Genomic DNA, 20091 nt, shown 5'->3' with positions numbered 1-20091 from the left:
TACTTGTGTCCTTTTCCTGCAGACTGGGATAATAGTCTTGCAGTTTGTGTGATGCAGGTCTCCAGAAACCATGCCCACAGACACAACAAACTTCTGAGTCTCTTCTCGTGCAGGTTAAGAATCCTACTAAAGCAGAACAGTCAAAACAAAACCAGAATAATATTAGGCTAAAAGTCTAAACTGCAGCTTTCAGATGAAGAATTAGACTTTTTTCCCAGTGTCAAATAATGAAACCCAAGCACTACTACAATTCTTGAAAAACAGCTGCTATACTTAAGCAGCTTAGGTTGCCCTAAAATGACTTGCCTAAAATCAAACAAGAAAATCTCTGGTGGCCAACCCTGCTCCCCTGGGGAATGAGAACCCACATCTTCTCACATTTTACTCTTTACCAGTTTTGTCCTGCAACAACATTAGTTTAACATATTGGAACAGGATAGGGAACCTTGAGAACTCATCAAGCTGAAGTTGCACAAGGAGACATTGTCTTCACAAGTACCCCAAAGGCATTCCTCCTGACAAACAATTGAGTATATTCATCACTTGTCAGGTTGCAAACATATTTGCCTTCATGTGACAGATACATGGCCAGTTGATGCAACCAGGGTGCTTGCACTTTTCTGTCCCACAGTAAGTACCTTACCATGACTTTAATGTTATCTTCCTGTTAGGTGGTGAACAGTCCCTGTTGTCACGAAGCCCCTATCACAGATTTTAGTAACATATTTTTCTGGTCCCAGGAATGAGCCTCCAGTGCCTCCCTAAAGACTTCTGTAGTCCATTCTGGCCAAAAGTTGACTACATTGAGCAAATTCACCTATAGGATATTCTTTGAAGTCCACTACTGTTACTCCCCAGTGGGGAAAACCCATCCATGCACATTCCTGCACTACTAAAAAGCCATCCGCTGTTCTCCCCATTCACGTTGCCCAACAACTGACATTACAAATTAATTATTATGTCAGACACATACAACTACAAACTGTCCAATTAAGGGCTGAATTCCTTTTGTTTTAATTAATAAACCAGGGTCATGCCTTGAAGTCCTTAAATGGCAGCAGGCATGCTGCAAGCTGGCATTTTTTAGCCAAGTCTGTCCTGAACAAGGACCAACATGAGCAGTGTGCTCGTCTTCAGGACAATGTCTGTTTTGGAGGGAGAGCAGCTCTGGCACCTGGGTGTGCTTTGATTCAACTCCATTTCTGTGTAGCCTCAACAGCAGGGATCCCTGACAGGCTCTGGATATGGGGAAGAAAACCACTCACCATGTGACATAAATGGCAAGCTCTAGATACCTAGGTTGTAACAGGTCAAATATACTCATGGAAATCTTCTTGGCAAACATCATTCCTTGAGACATCTCCCAATGAAATCTGACACCTTCAGTTATCAAACAGCACACAGATCTATACTCACAAACTTTGTCACACTCTCTGGAAACAGTTCAAGAAATCAGTTTTCTCATGCTGATGGTTGCTCACATACCTGCTCCCTTCCCACAGAAGCAACTGATAATTTTCTTCTCTGTGTGTGTTTTTGCAGTGTGCATTCACAAAACAACTTTATCTGCCACCAAAATCTACACTTCTGAAGGGCAAAAGACTGCAACTGTCCAGTTATAAAAGTCATGTTTAGCACTGAAAATAAGTAAGGTTTATGCCTCCCAAATGAAAAAAGAGTCTCAAGCTGTATCAGCCCAGACATGAAAAGTTATCTACTATCTTTGCAAAAAAATAATATTTATAGCTAGATGCTATCTTGAGTCTGATAACCTGCAGAACATACTTTCTAATATATATGCATTCAGTGCCTTGAATTTATGAGAGCTGTAGGCCCAATAGCAGAATTCAGAGAGAAAAGTCTCAAAACTGTTTCTTTCAGAACTGCAGTGCTCATAAGGACACAAAATTATGCCTGGCATTGTTGCCAATTTTGGAGTTTCCACCCAAGTACCACTGAAAAGAAATGGCTTGTTTTCTGAGAGCAGGCAGAATCCCGTGAGAAGGTCACCCAGCAAGAGTCCTATCAGTTCAACTTTCCATGACCACAGCAAGACAGTCTCTCTTAGCTGTCATCATGGGATGAAATTACTTTCACAAGCATAAGAACTTCCATTGAAACATTTCAGCACACAAAGGCCTGTATCCAGAGAGCTGCATAGCAGCCAGGTAACCAAAGATGTGAACGTAAGCTATTTAATACCTTGTCATTTAACCCAACAACCACACTAACTATTTTTATATTTTTCCATTAAAAAAAAAACTAAAAACAGATGACATGAAAGTTCAAAAGTAACAAGTAGTAAGAATCTGTTACAGTTTACAAGACTGGCTTTTCTTTCAAAACTAAAGACAGGTTCTGTATGCTTCCTACACTTATGAAATAAGACCTTATTTGGATTTAAAAGAAGTTTGAAATAATTTTGTTCTTCTCAAAACAATAAATGAATATTGTTACTAACAGCAAAGGAGTTTTAAAAATGCAAAGATTTACTCTGGTTCTCACTTAACAGCTTCTTGAACAAGAGGAGCTTTTTAAAAGACTTTGTATCTTGACGCTAATTTCAAGTGCTGGAGAATCTGTGAAGTCCATTAATAACATAATTTAACAGTTAATTAGTTACCACTTACAGTGTTTTGGGCTTTTTTCCTTTTCTGCAAATTCATATTCTGTTTTACTTTCTGCTTCCTGACGCTGTGATTCCTGAGTTTGCAAACACGTGCTCTTTGAAGGCTCTCCATTTTATTCATGCATAGGTATGTGATCAAATCACTTCAACACATTCAGGATTTACTTCTTCATCACTACGTACTCTAAGTGTATAGATACAGTTTTCCAACACTACAACCAGTACTGACTTCAATTAAAAAATGTCTTGAAGATAACCCATCAAGCCTGATTATATACAGAAGTGAGATCATTAATACTGCAAAATAAATCTCCCACTCTGCATTCAGTGTCTTAAACTCCTATCAGCTCTTGGCTGCCATTAACCTACAGGGAGTGTCTTGTCCACTGTGTGCTGCCCGTGAGTCTTGACACCTTGAAGTATTGTTTTTTCAGATACTGTTCCTCATCTTTTAAGGCATATCCAGCCTCTTCCCATGGTTATTAACTTCACAAAGCTTTGAGTCCATCTTTCAAAAGAGTCAGCTACCATGCTCTTTGATTCAATCAAATACAGGAGGCTATGCCATCATTTGTCATCCTTCTACTCTGCGTGGCCTAGATAAAACTGTCAGAAAGGATTGTGCATTTTCTTTCAACTGTGTGTTCATTTAGGTTGGGTTTTTTTTTTTGCAAACAAACATCCAATGACTGAACATCAAAAGATTGTATATTAATTAAAATATTCTTATCAACTGTAATTTTTTCAAGGTTGTGTCTCTTAGCCAGAATACATCAAACCCATAATCTAACTGAAATACTAGACATTTTATAATATGCTTTCCATTAATCATGTTGAATAGCTTTGCTTCATGACAATCCTCAAAATTTTGGAGTTTTACATGAGACATTAAAAAAATAAGTAAATTTCTGAGTCTCCATGAATTTTCAAAAGTGTTCTTTCAGTCTTTATTTACTGCTGGAGTATGATGGATTTGTTCCTAGTTTTATGATTATTTGTAATATTCAGCTTCGTTCTCACTGCAGAAGTACATAACAGTTCTATATTTTCAGCATCATTGTTGAGAACTTTAGCACAGCCATCAGACAAATGTCACTGTTCTTTCTGCTCCTGGTATGTTTAAACTTCTCCTTAGCCTTAGATCCTAAAGAAAATCCAGTGAGTTTTCTGTAAACATCTTTATAAAACTTACTTGTACTTATTCCTATATGCTGGCTGCTGCCCTGGAACCATTTCTAAATCAAGATGGTTCTCTCCCTTGACTGAAACCCTCTTTTTGTATTTGTACCTATTCCAGATAGCCATGAGTTCCCACATCCTCAGCCGCCTCCCCAGCTTTGGGAGACACTCTCGTAGGGAGGGCTAGAAGTGTCATCAGCGATGTAACAGCACATTACATCACATCTCACAAAGGAGATTGGTTGAGTCCCACATGTTTTTGCAGCAGTCTTCTCCCATGGCCTGATGACCTGTGCTGAGACCTTACGAGCCCTGGTGAAGAGACACTCAGTTTACAGTGTCGAGGGAGTTCAGCGAGAGAGGAAAAACAATGGATAACATCTCTGTGCATTTTTAACTAGCACTTAACTCCTCCCCAAGAAATCAGAACAGCATAAGGATATCTCAGCAAATCCTCTGCTAACATCTTCCCTTCCTTGACAAAAGGGTGGAACACTGAAGAATTGTAGGGGAATGTAATTCCTTACATTAATGCTGCTTTCTTGAAGGGAAAAACTTTTCCAAACAACACACAACCTAAAGACCACCAAGCCAGCTTGACCTCAGAGTACATTCAAACCTGTCCTCATTCAAACTGCCTTCAACCTACAACACTTCATCTTTTACTTCCATATTTTGTCCAAGGCTGTGTGTGATGCTTGCAAACAGAGCAGTGCAGATGTTGCAAGCAGCTACAGACCTAAACATGGATTGTAATGTAAAAGACAAGACTTATTAATGGCCTGTGGATAAGAAGAAGTAGGACCAAGGTTCAACACAATTTTAAGTAATAAGCTTCTAATTAGAAAGTTTAGCCTTATTTGGCTCTCTTACTTAAAGTATTTTGTAAAAAAAACATTACCCCACTCCCCACAGACTTTTCCCAGGGATTATATGATATTCACAATATTTGCCCTAACAGAGGACTACAACCAGTCCTGCACCCACACAATAAGGTTCAATTTGGTGCTTACTTCAAACAACAAATAAATCATATATTGCAAACAGCTTCTATCATAGCCAAAAGCAACAGGTAGTGAATGACCACCATGAACTGGTAGTCCAAAATAAGTTTTGCTTATCTGAAGACCTGAAAGAGAGGTGTCTGACTGCCAGTGAACTGCAAAAAGTGAGATTAAATTAATTAAAAGGTACACTTGGAGAGGGAAAGCTGATACAGCCGTGCCTCCCTGCTGACATAGGAAAATAGGCAAAACAAAGAGCTGAATGCTCAGGACACTACAGCTGCTGGAAGTGAACTCTTCCCACATAATATTAATCTCCCCATATTCAGCAGTCTCCAGTGCCTTGACTTAAAAAGCCCCACACAACTTCCTTCCCACACTTGAGACCAAACAAAATGTAATTTTGCTGCAATTAATTTGTATGTATAAATTAGTACAAGTGCCTTTGTGCTGGATTGACACAGGGTCTTTAAGAAAGATCACCCAAAGATCTGATGGCTGTCGTACAACTGTCCCCACATTTCAAAATCCAGTTATGCAGCAGTACTTTATTTCATCTTAATCATTGTCTCTTGCAGAAGGAAAAACAAAGTACAAACATTACTGTGATATCAGAAGGGGCGTTTTTAACTCATGCTGTAAAATAAGTTTAAAATGTTGTTTCACAATTTATTAAGTTGCTCTAAGGACACATTGCTGTCAAAATGAGAATTCTAGCCCTCACTGCCATCACCTCCCTTGCATCAGTTCTAGGAATGACATGACTGCAGAGGGAGGCAGATCAACCTGCTGGGCAATGAAAATTTAGCAGCCAGAAAAAACAAATCCCTCTTACCGCCCCTCAAAATGCAGCTTTTGGAGAAGTGAGAAGTGTGGAGGACTTATTAAATGTAAATTGTGTGAAATTTTTAGAACTACCTCTATCAATATGGACAATATTAAAAAAACAAAGGGGGAAAAAAGTCCATCCATTCATGAACATTTTCTTGGAGGAGGGGGGATGCAATTTCAAAATATTTGTATAATGTGTGGCAGCAAAAGCAGTTAAAAAAAAAATCCTGTCCCTTTTTGCTGATTTCTACACCCAGGTTGCAACCACCCACCTTGATCTGCTAATGCAAGGGTTGTAACACCTTGCTATGAATTTGTTAACAAAATCATTTCATTCTTAAAAATTATCCTTAAGTGAAGGAAAATTATGCACCAAACAACTTCTCAAGTAACTGGTTAATCACAAACTTGACAGAAACCAATTGTGCACACTTCACTATGATAAACAGCAGTGTTTGGTGGACTTTTTCTTTTAAATGCACATTAAATGTATGTGTCTAGAAGCATTTAATCTTATTAAAGCTTTTTTTTAAGCCAGCCTGCATATAATCTAAACTGTGATTACTCTGTAACAAATACCATATGTATCCACTTCTGTGAGAGGAATGCCAAATTCATACACTGGAGTCACTTGAGTAACATTTCTTAAAAAAAAAGGGTTGCAAAGATTTGGGCCCACAGTTCACTTAGTGAAAGAATGTCAAGCATATTTTCAACAATGCTTCTTTGGTTCCAGTTATTCAAGAATTTTACAGGGGGAAAAGGTAATAACAAAATTAAAGGCAAGCACTCACAAAAGAAACCCATTCATCTCCACTGTCTGTAAAAAGGCAGGAGGGGATTTTGATTGAGAAGAAGAACAACTGAAAACACAAAGAGGTCCAGGCTCTCCTGTGTGATAAGACCATCCACAGTAACCCAAATACAGTAAGTATTCTGCCCATACCACCACTTTGCTCATACTATAGAAGTAGCTGCACAAACACTTCAAACTGGGATAAATGACACCAATAATAAAATTAGAAAGCAATCCATTGATTTCCAGATGCTAATTTTGCACCTAGGTTACCTCCAGTTCCCCGAGAAAAGCAGAACTACCAAGTGGCTGCACAGCAAATTAGATGGGAAAAGTTATTCAGATAAAATTAGCTGAGCCAAGTAAGTTTTGGTTTGGGTTTTTTTTTTTTGAACCTCAACCAGTCCCCTGAGTAATGACACAAAGGAACAGGGCAGTCCAAGAAGCACAGGGACATCTGGACTGTTTCTTTCTTTGACCGTGCCAATTTTAAATATTATGGGGACTGTGGCTTCCCTGACCCTTCAAAATACCTATTAAAAAAACCCCAAATGAAATAAATATTAATAGGACAATACTGCCTCCCATTCTTGCTCCTCCTGTTCTTCAAACCTTACTGCTGGTTCCACACCTCCATAAAATTAAGCCAAACCAAGTGCTGATACAACACACTGAACAGGATCAAGGAAAAAAATCAACTAAAACGTTAGAGTTTTCTTCAACTAAATGAATTTTCCTACAGGAAGCTGTGTTTAGTCCAGAATATTCTTATGAAGAGCTCTATTGTTGAGCCTCCACACCACAACACGTTTACCCTGTTTTCTAAGGTTTTACTCAAATTCCTTTTAGTATATTTGAAACCTTACAGATTTCAGTTTTATTTGAAAGCAGTTACTTCACCCACACACAATAATGACTTCAGGTTGTTGCCCTATGGCTCCTTTTGATGGCTTTTATTAGTTCAAGTCCAATTCTACACCAGGCACTGCCTCTCTGGCCTTTGCATAGCAGCTACCAAGACCAGCACCAACCCATCAACCTTCTGTCAGCTGACACCACAAGGGCAGCTGCCTCTACACTTGGATTTAAAAGGCAAATCAGAAGGAAGTTATGGGGCTCCCCATGGATCATCTCTTCAGAGTGGGAACACCACAAATTCATTAATTCTTGCAGATTGCTTAATGTCTGCTACGTGTTCATTTAATGAAAATCCTTTGTGTGCATATTTTACTCTGCAGACAAACCCACAAAGAGCCATCAAAAGGGTCAGAATACTTTACCACCACAAGCCTTACTTCATAAAGTAGCAGCGAAAATTTATTTCAGAAAAATATATTGCTGTGTTCACATGGAAAAATGAAGATAAAAAAGGTTTTAGGCATCCATTTATTTTGGATTCCTTTCATCATATACATCTACTGCCTGGTTTCCAGAGATCTCAGGCCCTTTTAAGTGCACTTGTAATCATAGGCTTTCAGATCTTGTTAATTCATTCACGTCACCCAAAATTAGAGGGCAGAGTTTTGGGTCTTGATCAGTGTGGTGGGGCTGTGGCACAGCAAAGACAACGCATGCTGCTCAGGTTGGTCCAACATTATCTAACATCCAAACCAGTCCTTTCTTTCTGTGCTCACACAGCTGCCTGGAATCTCTGCTGGCAATGAGCACTGAGACTGTAAGACAGAAATATGGCTGAAACTGAAAATGTCTCTACTACATAAACAGTCAGTAAAGATGAAATCCATTACATTACTAGTTTCCAAATGCAGACCTTGAAGAAAATGCCAGCCAATGGATGGTTAAGAGTTTCAGCATATTGGGCCAGATTCCAAAACCTTCAAGCCAGTTAGTAATTAACAGACATCTAGGTCCTCCACATGAAAGAAGTCTATTGTTAAAACAGTGACACAAATTTTTCCTTTCCTTTTCCTAGCCAGTCTCTGCCTGTGTTTTAAGATTCCCTTAGGACTATAACAGCCTATGATTTTAGAAGCTCCACTTCTCAAACAGACAATTTGTTAGACTTTTAGTTGCCAAGGATGCAAACATGCTTACACCAGAGGTAGAACAAAATTAATTTACAGGCTTCTCAGAGACCCATAATCTCCCCTTTCTTTCATTTAATACATGGAAAAAAATAATATCCGAATAACCTTCCACCATATCTACAATAGCAAAAGAATGACAAAACTTAGTAACAAAACATACTGAGGGTCTGTAAATAGTCTGAGTCCAATTAGTGAGCAACATACCTACGGGAATATTACCCCATCTTCATAGATAATGATGCGTTACAGCAAAATTTCTAAGATAAACCAAAGGCTGCCTCACTAAAAACATTTTGTTGGCAATGAATTTGCATTTTGAAAGAATGAAGTGCAGACACTCCTCTGTAAGGGAGCAAGTTAAATCACCAAGGATAATAGGGAGGATGTGACAGAGCAGGAGCTGGTAGAAGTATTCAATGGATATGAAGACACTTTAAGAAGAAAAGAGTCAATAAAATGAAGAGCCAAGCCCATCAGAAAAGAACAGAAAGAATTTAAAAACATCAGAATTAAAAAACATTTTCTGAATGCCCATGGCTTTCCAAAGTCTATGGCTTTGACTGCTTTGCTGTTTGAGTTTGACTGGTCTGTCTCTACCTCACCCAAGTCTATCTGGTCATATGAGGAAAAACCCAAATCCCCACTGCATTCAAGATGAAGAAAACATCCCTGGATAAGAGAACTAGATGAGTTCCTTTTGGACCAGGTTCACCTCCCACTGCAAGGAGCTACTTGTAATCTGCCTGTCTATACAATTGTTCATCTTAACTCTCTACATATGACCAGAACTATGTAATGAAAGCTTAATTCAGCAACTCAATCAACAGCACCACTCACCAGGACAGTCAGCCCTTTTGCTGTCACCCCAACAAAGGTGCCAGCAAACATGTAGGCATATGGGAGCACTGCTCTCACCTCTGGGTACAGGTAGTCAGTCCAGGTCTAGACTGCAGAGCCCCAGGAAGCTCACACTGCTGCTGGAGGAGAGCTGAAGGCAGGTTGCTGGGATGTCAGATCAGCATCGCTTGTGAGCTTCTGCCACCTAACACGTTTGGGAAGAACTGAGCTTACTGGTTCACTGGCAGAATTTGCTGCTATTTTGCAGAAAGCCCATCTTACAGTTCCAGGATAAAAGCAGAATGAAGGAAACTCAGGCAGTTTCAAAAGTGCCTCAATAATTTTTGTCCTAAGTCACTAATTTTGTATAAAGAAAGATGTATTTCCCATTCTTTTTGCTTCAAATAGCAAGCAAAATCTATTAGTACTTTCTAATAGACTCATAAATTATTTTTTGTCTGAGGCAGGCAGTCATGTTCTTTCAGATTCTTCCAGCACTGGGCTTCATCTTCTCCGTATTTGGTATATTCCATATATACAATTGTAAAGCCACAAGTGTTTCCTAACATTCAGTATTCACAAGCACATGTATTAATAATTCAGCAAAGCGAAATTAATCTGCAAGCATCATCTCATAACACAGAATATTCCAAGAGGAAGAAAAGCTTAAGCTTAATTTTAAAATTTACAATTACAAGGGAGAAGTCTCTTTTTAAAAACGTAGTAAACCACCATTTTTACTGAGAGATTTGTCAGCACAGCAGGAGTGCTGAGCCACCTTCTTCCCAGCAATGTTACTGTGAGTTGTCTCATTCCTGTCTAGGGAGCTGGGCCGTTCTCATGGGCTGACCTTCAGCCACAGATGTAGGCACGTTTGTGTAAACATTTAAAAGGTTTTATAGAAGTACAAAGCAGATGCTGGACATCAAAATCTTCTGGAGGATCTTGGGTCAGATGAGAGCTCCAAGTCACGTAAACACAGCATTCCCCGCCCCGAACAATCACATTCCTACCCCCTGCCAAAAGATTGGCAGTATCTACAAGAGTGGAATCTTTTAGCAATTATTTAAGCATATCATGTCTATTTCTACAGTTTTGAAGTGGTGGCAAAAAAGAAGTGACAAAAGAGCATTGACAAACTACCATCTCTGGCAGAGACATATTTTTGCCCCTCCGAAAACCATCTTTACATAGCCACAACGCCAACACTCGCAAAGCCAAGGCAACTGCAAATTTTAAAGGGCGGTATGAACTTTTACTTTCACACTTGGAACAGAAAAGGGCAGTGATAATTTAGCGTTTCACAGGGCAGCGGCGCAGCCAGCAAGGCCGGAGAGCAGAGACCAGCAGTGAAATTACGCAACTCGTTCCCGTACCAAACGTTTTAATTTACGATACATTAAAGCAGAGACCGCGGCCCGACGCCGTCCCTCCCAGGCCAGCCGGCTCAGCCCCCCCATTGCCCCGCTCTCCCCCCGCCCCCAAGATGGCGCCGGCGCCCCCACAGCCCCGGGATAGCCCGCCCCCCTCGACCCGCCCTCTCCAAGATGGCGGACGCACCTCCAGGCCCTCGGCTCTGCCCCGCCCCGCCTCTCCGCCACCGCACGGCCCCGCCCCCTCCCCGCCCCTCCTCCTCCATTGGCCAGAGCCGCCGCCCCTCTTGCCGTCTCAGCCAATGGAGAAAGAGAGAAAGGCGGTGCGCGCGCACGGGGCCGCCCACATCCAGTCTCCCGCCCTCCCCGGCAGGGTTGCGCCCCCTGGCGGGCGGCAGTGCGAGTGCAGCGTTGGAGGAGGAGGAGGAGGAGGAGGAGGAGGAAGAGGAGGAAGAGGAGGAAGAGGAGGAGGGAAGAAGCAGCAGAAGAAGAAGCCGGCGGGATGAGGTCCCGAGGGGTGTGGGAGTGACCTGGGGCCGGACTCCCGACCGCAGCACGCCCCATGCCAGCCTCCCAGCCCGACGCGGGCCCTGCGGCCGTGCCGGAGCGCAGCGAGACCCCGACCTGAGGTGGGCTCGGCGCCACCCCAGTGCGGATGACAGCTCTCCGAGCAGCATCCCCGGAGGATGGAAGAGAAAAAAAGTAAGACTTTTAAAAAAATTGTATATAAGTGTACATATACGTGTGTGTACATATATATATGTTTTCAGCAGCCATTAGTCTTGTAAGAAACATTTCTAGGAGTCAACTGTCTTAGCCTGTTTTCGCGTTCAACTAAACGAAGTATCCAGAATGAATTGAGGGGTTTGGGGTTGGTTTGTTTTTTCAGTCGTAGCATAGAAAAGATGAAGTACCTAACATAAATAAGGCATGTTTTACGTTCTCTGTGTCACTGTAGGCTGCCCACGGAGGTGGTGTAGTCACCGTCCCTGGAGGTGTTTAAGGAAAGACTGGATGTTGCACTCAGTGCCATGGTCTAGTTGACATGCTGGAGTTTGGTTGGACTGGCGGATCTCAGAGGTCTTTCCCAACCTATTTGATTCTGTGATTCATGGAGATAAAAATTTGGAATCTTCAGTGTGGTTGAAGAGTGCTGCCTTACTTCTCCTTAGTATTCTTGCAGTGAAGGGTATCTTGCATTTGTCAAGAAATAAAACAAAATTTATTTACTTTTTTAAAGCGTTCTCTTTTTTTTTCCCTAAATAAATCAATTTAGTTGTAGTACTGCTGTACTGAGCACATCAATTTAGGGAAAAAAAAAAGAAAACTTTGCGTTAATGGGCAGGGGGGTTCTGTAGGCTCAGCTGAATGTGCTGGAAAGTTTGGGTCATCTTGTGACACCTTCCTGCTTGAAGGACAGTAAGAAATGACCTAAGTAAAAAAATTTCCTCACATAGCTTGTTTAATTTGAGTTCCTCAACTAGATCTTGACAAGGCGTGGGATGACTGTTTGAACAGAGAATTACTATTTCAACACAACATATTCTCACACAGTGCTCCTCCTGATACCCACTGTATTATTTACTTGTATAAATTTTGAAAAGCTGAGTAGCTACAATTATTGTAATTTCTCACCCAATCTCTTACTTACTTGTCCATTCTTCACCTTTGCAGTGCTATGTGACTTCTTTGAAGAGGAGAACCTTACCAGTTCCAGGGAGGAGAGCACTGAAGGTAGTATAATTTGAGTTTATGGAGGGAAGGAGGAAAGGAGTGTGTATTTGGAACTGCTTCTGATACGAAAATTTTAACTGGAGGACAATAGTTTTGCCTTTTGTGGTGTAAGGTTTGTCAGCAGCACTACAGGAAACACACACACAACTTGTTTTTCTGATAGCTGGAGTAAGTAGACCTGACCTTGGCAGCTTGTATCTTGCTCCAGTATCACTACCCTGCACAATGCTGGGAAGAAAGAGATATGTGGCCACAAGGATTCTATAAAGCCAGATGCCAGCTGATTCATCAGCTGGAGAGATGGCTCTGAATGCTGACAAGGTAGATGTATCCGATGTCTGCTCATTCACTGTCCTTCTGGCTGTGGTTGGTGATAGCAGAATTAGCACTGGAGAGCTTAGTGGTGTGGACATCTGTCTTTTTTGAAATGAAAATTATACTATGCAGTTCAAATGCAATCTCTGCTTCTCCATGCAAAGCAAAGCTTTTGCTGCTGGAGTTTCGGGGCACTCCAGCATGAGAATTGGGGAAGAACTTCCAAGATGAGTGAGCACTGCACACAGCAGTGTATGTTTTATTTCCCTATGGTCTACACATTATTACAGCTGAGGACCCAGAAACAAAAAACTGTTGTCACCCGTCCTCTGTAGTAATCCATCCACCAGTGCTATCCAGATTTAGTAAATGTATGGAAATATCTGAGAACAGGTAATGAATAAGGACAGCAGTTTTAATCTGCAGTGGAGAAACTTGTTACTAGGATTTCTAAATGCATATTTTTAATTGAATGTATTTTTTTCAATTTTATTTTAAACACAAATATTAAATATACTTTTTTTTGTTTTAAATTTGTAATGCTGTCAAGCACAGCAAAAGGGTGGGAATAGCACAGGGCAGGTGGTGTCCCTTGGACCAGTAGTGTAAGTTTCTGAAAATTGTTGTGACTTCTTTTGTAATTGGACTTTAACCTTTCTGCATGTCTAAAAAAATTTCTGTGAATATAAGAGATCATTAAATTTTGTTGATATTTAGTGCCAAATCAGCTGTTTCACAAGATGAAGTACTTTTATCATTGCCTGTTGATATTAAGTATGATGCCTTTAGCTGCTGGTGACATGAGCAGCAGGGGTTGTGGTGACAAAAGATTGTTACTTCTTTCACTGCTGTCATGATGCTTTTGAGAGTAACCACACTGCCATAGCATCACTGGGCTTCTGGTGCCCTGGGCAATAGAAGTCATTTTCTACTAAGTCAAAAAATGAAGGAATATTTTTTTATGAACCTTACAAGAATGCAGTATTTCTTGACTGCTGGGAAGGTGTCACCCAAGCACATTTGCCAACAGAGATTTGCTTTCTGATAGTGGAATGTAAACCTAGTGTGGTGACAGTGGACTCCACCTCAAGGAGTGGAGTAGAAAACCAGACCTGCTTATGCTTTTGTCCTTGGTCATTGAAGAAGAGCAACATTAACTGAGAAAGAGCAAATTCCTTCTTCTGGCATCATCATTTGACACACTGAAATGACCTCTTCGGGTTCCTCCCACGTGTCGGGTATCGCCCCCTGCGTCGGGAATCCCCGCCCATCCTGTGACCACTCCTCCTGGTCCTCCACTCCCGCACTGAAACATAGTTCTTTTTCACAGTCCTTGACAAAGACGCACAGCTAATGTTTTAACAAGAGCCTTCATGAATGGGCTTAGCACCTCAAAGGAAGAGGAGAAGTTCTAAACCAGTAGCTTAAAAAGCATTTCTTTAAACCAAATGTTCTTATGGAGAAAGGAGGCATGATATATGGGGGGTGGTAATTATTTCAACTGATACCCCTGGTTGAACAAAATTTATCAAACTGATTTTATCTGAAAATATGTTGAATTGTTTTTCCTCTACAAAACATACCAAAAATAATGATGGGACAGGACAGTCAGCGTATGCAGCTAAGAGAGGTTACAGCTGTAAAAAAAAAATCCCAGTGTCTTTTGTCAAGTAAAATATTCAGTGCATTCAGTTAAAAATATTCTCCTGCGTCACTTTTGGGAGTTTCAGTGATTAATTTTTAGTGGGATTCATTTGCTGGTGTTTGAAGAAGGGCTTCCACAGCTCCCTCTGCGACCTACTTGAACAGTTGCATGAGGGAGCATTGTGCACCACTGGAAGCCACTCCAGTTCATCGCTTAACTTCTGTTTCACTCTCTTGATTTGATTTAGGAGTAGGCTCCTGGAGGTTTGATGCATCCTGCTGTTCTGGTTATTTTTTTCAGAAGTGCCTCCAAATGAAATGAGTGGGAATCTTTGAATAGTCCACTAGGAGTTAGGCATGTTTTTAGACTTCTCAGGGGCTATAAATGGAAATTTGCATTTCAGGTGATGTGAAGACGTTTTGGACACAATTGGGAGGTAGAAGAGTGGATGTCATATTTGAGCAGGTGCAAAATGTGCTGTTGTTGCTGAAGGAAAAGATCAAGAATGGAACTGCCACAAACCAAGGTTTGAAATCCTTGTAGTGGTTAAACTGGACTGCAGAGTAGCTGTGGCCTGCTTTGTGTAGGTCTGTGTAATATCTGCCATAATTCAGATATCTCTGAATTTTAATTACTTAGCTGTTGGTGGTTTTAAGCACTTTAAAAAAAAGGTCTATTTTTTTAGAAAAAGAAAAGTGATTTCAGGTGCATGTAGCTATTTTCTTGTTTTGCCTGTGTACTTTTTCAAGCATGGCTCTTAAGCACACAGAACTGAAATACTCATTTTTGAGAAGTAATGAAATACGTGCAGTGCCTTGTGTTTCATTTATCATCAGAATTATTAGCCTTTCAAGCTATCTCAGTGAATTGAGTGGTTTTGGGGTGGGATGATAATAATAATCCCAGTATTATTTTGTGTCAGAGACACCGTTATAACTTGAAACAATAGTAGAAAAATGTGATACTAATGCATTTCAAATTGTTCTTGATTTTCATGGAAATAAGCTTTCTCTATCTACATCAAAATACATTAAAATTGTAATTCTGATAAGCTTGGGGCAGTACACAGATTTCCTTTTAGTGGTTTATTTAATTGAGTAAAATTGCTTCTTTCTGTTAAGTCACCCATATAAATGTAATCTATAGATCCTATTGGGGTTTTTTTTTTGTTTAAGAAAATGTACAGTGGCGTAAGACGCTTCTAAACTAATATAGCCACACACTCTGCATTATATATAACACTTCCTCTGAACTAAGCAGTGCAATTTTTTGTGTTCTTGAGCTCCCACATCTTGACTGTTATGACAAAATACTAAAGCAGTGCAGAGATAAAAGTTGAACTTGAATCCCCACGTGATGCAATGAATCTGTGATAAAGTTCAATTTGAATTTTTCTGTGCTTTCTTTTGTAAAGGTTTCAAGCTAAAACATTAACATGGATTTTGCTGGGAGTTTTCTGCCAGCTTGTAATATTTATTGCATAGGGTAAGAGGTTGAGACAGAATGGGTCTTTTGCGTTCTTGCTATCTGAAGGCCATTTCCACCAATTTAGAAGTAGCATTAATTTGGTCTGCCAAGATCCAGCCCTTCTTAGCCTGAAGATGACTGGTCTGATGACAAAGATAGAAGCTTACACTAAATTGTCTTTATGTATATTACTGCCACTGTAGGCCACCAGTTTATGTGTGTTTGGAAACATTCCAGCATCTTTCCAAAAGCTGACAGATATTCAGTGCCAATTCACAACTCCTACTGTGAGCTGTAATAATTTAGTAATTACTACATGTGTCTGCTAAGGTCTGTGGTGCAACATGTTTCTAGTAGTATCAGTCTTTCCATCCTCTAGATGAGCACAGTGAGGAGAATCGAGTGTCTCTGGAGGATTTAACACCTTGTTTTACCTATTATCATTACTGAAATTAAACTTAGTATCTGTTTTGGTTTGGTTTTTTTTGCATAGAATGCTGGCAGGCTTGGGCACTGGTGAATGAAGCTAATCTAGGTGATCTCTTAACCCTGGCAAATGGTATGTGCATCTCCATTGTGTTTGTTTGGTATGCAGATTTAATTTGTCTTGTTTTACTCACCAGAAGCTCAATTCCCTTCTTTGAAGTCAGTAAAGTAGATCTGAGAAGGCCATTAGCATTACAGTGAGGAAAACCTAATTATTAGTTTCCTCAAGTACTGAACTGTGAACTCTTACCTGGGTTTGTATTTTTATGGTTTGTGTGTATGTGTATAATGCTTGTACCACAGGAAGAGAGTTTGAGCTAGTAAGCCCTTATGAACCTGAGCTGTCTCTGAGCAGTTATCCTGTGCGTGGCTCCACTAGCTGTAATAGCTTGGCATCCTTTTATTTCTGATAGCAAAGGGAAATCTGTAAACGTGTTTCTTGTGCTGTTCTTTCTGATCACTTTGAAAGTTGCATTTTCAGTAGGGCACTTGCTAACAAGTTTTTTGTTAGCTGTAGTTCTTGGCAATGCATTGTTTGTAATGTGTTCTGTTAATTATCTCTTTAGTAAAGTAAATTCAATCATAAATTGAAATGTGGATTGATGAAGTTTTTGCTCACATTCAATTTTTTTCAGTAAGTGATGAGTTGAATGGGGATGGCGCACAGGAAACCGAACCCAAACTGCAGCCTCTTTCAGATGACAGTGCTGCAGACACTAAAGAAAGTTCTGACAGGTCAGTGCCTTCATTTCAGTTCCTTATTTGACATATACTTTACTGCAGTTGAGAGAGTTCTCAAATTTGTATTTCTAAAGTCAATGTTTTAAACCCAGTTTGAATCCTGCCAGTTTTCAAAGTGAAAATGTTTTTAACTTGGCCTCTGTGGAACACCTGAGGTTTTGGGTAGACTTGCCTAATTTCCCACATGAGAATGTTGCAGAATAGGGCATTAGGTTGTGAGTAAAGGTTCATGAGTGTTATCAGGGTTAGGATTTAAGCATCAGTTCTCAGGCTTTCCTTACTGTGCAGACCATCAGGTGTGTAACTTAGTCTCTCTGTGTTTAGTGTTTAGCCTCAGGTACTGGTTTGAAAGATGGGGGTAAATATGTCGTTCCTTTTGTTTTACATTTTCTTGCTGTGTTTTAGCATGTAAGTTCTGGGAAGAAGCTTTTTTTTTTAATGCAACTGAATATGTCTTTATATGTTGTTAGGACAGTTACACCATGTGAAACCCTGGGGCTTCTAGCCATGGCCTGTTTCTTTTCTGTGCTAAAAATATTGAACTACTAAAAAACCAAAACTTCACTGGTTGTCTAAAATGCTGCACTTCTGACTCTTTTTTCCTCCTTTACTCCAAATAGCGAAAAAGAGGACATGGAAAGAACATGCCCAGGGAGTGAAGAAGTATCTAGCAAAATCCAAGGTTTACCTTTAAACGTGCATTATCAGAACCACAAGTGCTCTAGTGCATGTCTTGCCAACAGAGCAGCAGGCTCCTACAAGGGTGAAAATCCTCTGAAGATCCCAATCCTGTTTGACTTTCAAAGGCGCCATGCAAAAGCAGACTGCCTTTCAAAATCACTGGATGTGAATTACAAAGCTCCTTGCGGTCGGAGCCTGAGAAGCTTTCGAGATGTGCGAAATTACTTGTTTGAAACAGAGTGCAATTTCTTATTTCTTGATCACTTTTCCTTCAACACATATGTACTGTTGGGCAGGAACACCATGACTCCCGAACCCCTCGTGTTTGAGTTCGATATTAGCAACGGAGCCGAGTCTGTGCCCGTCTCCTTCTGTAACACTCTCGACCATGCAAGGTTACCTTATTTCAAGTATCGGAAGTCATCGTGGCCACGTGGATATTATCTCAACAATTTCTCCAGCCTGTTTGTTGATTCCTGTGACTGCACAGATGGCTGCATCGATAGGTAGGTAGAAGGATCTCATCTCAGGCCAGTGACACATGATGCCTCAACAGCAGGGTGGTGGTGTGTGAAGGTGCAGTACCAAACAGTGCCAAACAGGACCAGCACTACTGGAATATCTTGTGCCATGCTTTGTGTTGACTGACACCATTGTGTCTTTCTCTTCTCCAGAACTTGGGTGCTCCTACTGGTCCACCCTCTGTTGTAGGGAAGGAAGCAATCAACAGGTGGATTATTGTGTTCCTTTTCCTTTCTTCCCAAATTGGCAGTGCTTCTCCTCCAGGTGGAGCTGACAAGCAGATATCTTGGCTTTGGAAAAAGAGTAGGGAAGGGGCAGAGGCAGGTTTGTTTTCACGACAGGCAGGGAAGGATCCTGCATGACAATTTCTGTTGCAGCTCCTACTGTAGAACGGCATCTATAGGTGGGGTGGGACAGCCTCAAGGGATCAGATCATTTGGAACTTAGAAGGTTACTGAGGGCAAACAAAGAAACGTCCCCGTTCCCAACCTCTACGTGTTGTCCTTCTCCTTGTCTAAACAGAAACTACAAAACTCTGTGGTAACAGAATACATTTGTGGTCTGAGCAGTTCCAGTAGTCTTGTTCATTGTCGTCTTTTTCTAAATCCCGGTAGCTCTGAGCTACAGACACTCTGTCTGAACCTGCCACAATTACCATATGCAAGTTTGGTGGTATTTTTGTCTACTTTCTTGAGGGGTGTTTGTCTGATCTCTGTCTATAGGTGTTACTTGGTGTTGCATCCATTTTGTATTATTGACAGCTAGGGGAGTTGCACATGCTGCTGTGCAACATAGTTTCTCATGACCCAACAAAAGCTTGAAATTGCAGCTTGGTATAATGAAGCTTCAGTAATTTTAGTAATTTCATTTCAGCTGAGTGGTGGGAAACAGCAAGCACACAGTGTGCCACCTCTTTGCACTGAAGTCCCACAAGAATTGAGATGCTTTTGATGTGCAGTTTTGGGGTTTAGGATTTGCAGGATTGCTGTGACTCTTTGGAGTTTTCATGACATACGATGGTGAAGACAAGCACTATTGCTTGAGTTCTCCACACTGTAAATTTCTTTACTTCCTGGGGGCTAAGGAGGGAGGAAGATAACCAAGTAGTAGCAAACAGGCTGGGACGCTGTGCCAGAGGAGTGATTTTTATTCAATCGATCCATTTGACAGTGTCCTGCTTATAATAAGTTTCTGTTGTATGTCAGCTGTTTGCATCTGCCATTTAAGGAGCTTGGCAGAAGAATGGGGTTGGGTGGAGAGAACATGGTTGTTGTAAAGCACATGTAACCAATCAAGAGACTAAGAAAAAAGGTAGGGTAAGACTGAAACAGCCCTGTGGAGTAAAAGGAGCAGGGAGGGGGAATACGGGTATACATGTGGAAGTGCGTGTGTGTTTAGTCAAGTACATTTCAAATTACTTAGATTTATGATTGATTTATGCTGCTTCAAATAGATTCTGAGATGTTTTACTCTTACTTTTAGGTCAAAATGTGCATGCCTACAGCTAACGGCAAGAGGCTGTAGTAAAACTTCTCTGTCTCCAGGTAGTAAAAGATGCCGTGGATACCGGTACAAAAGACTGGAGGGACCTGTTCCTAGTGGGTAAGAAAGACTACGGGAGTAAAATAAGAGCATACAAATAAAATAGCAGTTAATAGTTCAGTCTAAGTGCCACAGGATTAAAATATCCGGAGTTTTTGGATTAATGAAACCTTCCATTTTTGTCACAATTTTAGTGACAGATCAGGATAATAAAAAATTGATGTGACTTGAGTAATAGGAGGAAAAGAAAAGCTTTTGTAT

General features: G+C 40.7%; 2 protein-coding genes across 3 annotated transcripts in view; one reads left to right on the top strand and one right to left on the bottom strand.

The window, feature by feature from the left end:
- CAB39L (calcium binding protein 39 like) overlaps nt 1–9504 on the bottom strand; it is a 59985-nt gene extending 50481 nt beyond the window's left edge. Inside the window, exon 1 of one of the 2 annotated variants that reach the window (XM_032099734.1) lies at nt 9403–9504. The gene's annotated coding sequence lies outside the window, so the exon portion shown is untranslated. Of the gene's footprint in view, nt 1–9324; nt 9343–9402 lie in introns of those variants that run through there. The other variant, XM_032099736.1, reaches the window with a different exon arrangement.
- A 1638-nt stretch (nt 9505–11142) lies between these two features.
- Nucleotides 11143–20091, top strand: part of LOC116439862 (histone-lysine N-methyltransferase SETDB2-like) — a 49520-nt gene continuing 40571 nt past the window's right edge. The window contains exons 1-7 of the mRNA XM_032099903.1: nt 11143–11399; nt 12372–12431; nt 14795–14917; nt 16352–16417; nt 16980–17079; nt 17706–18272; nt 19771–19890. Coding sequence (XP_031955794.1) covers nt 11384–11399; nt 12372–12431; nt 14795–14917; nt 16352–16417; nt 16980–17079; nt 17706–18272; nt 19771–19890 — 1052 coding nt within the window. The 5' untranslated portion in view covers nt 11143–11383. The remainder of the gene's footprint in view (nt 11400–12371; nt 12432–14794; nt 14918–16351; nt 16418–16979; nt 17080–17705; nt 18273–19770; nt 19891–20091) is intronic.

Source organism: Corvus moneduloides, chromosome 2, assembly GCF_009650955.1.
Source record: "Corvus moneduloides isolate bCorMon1 chromosome 2, bCorMon1.pri, whole genome shotgun sequence".
NCBI classification, from domain to species: Eukaryota; Metazoa; Chordata; class Aves; order Passeriformes; family Corvidae; genus Corvus; species Corvus moneduloides.
The sequence above is the reverse complement of the archived record's forward strand: the minus strand, read 5'-3'. Positions and strand labels throughout refer to the sequence as shown.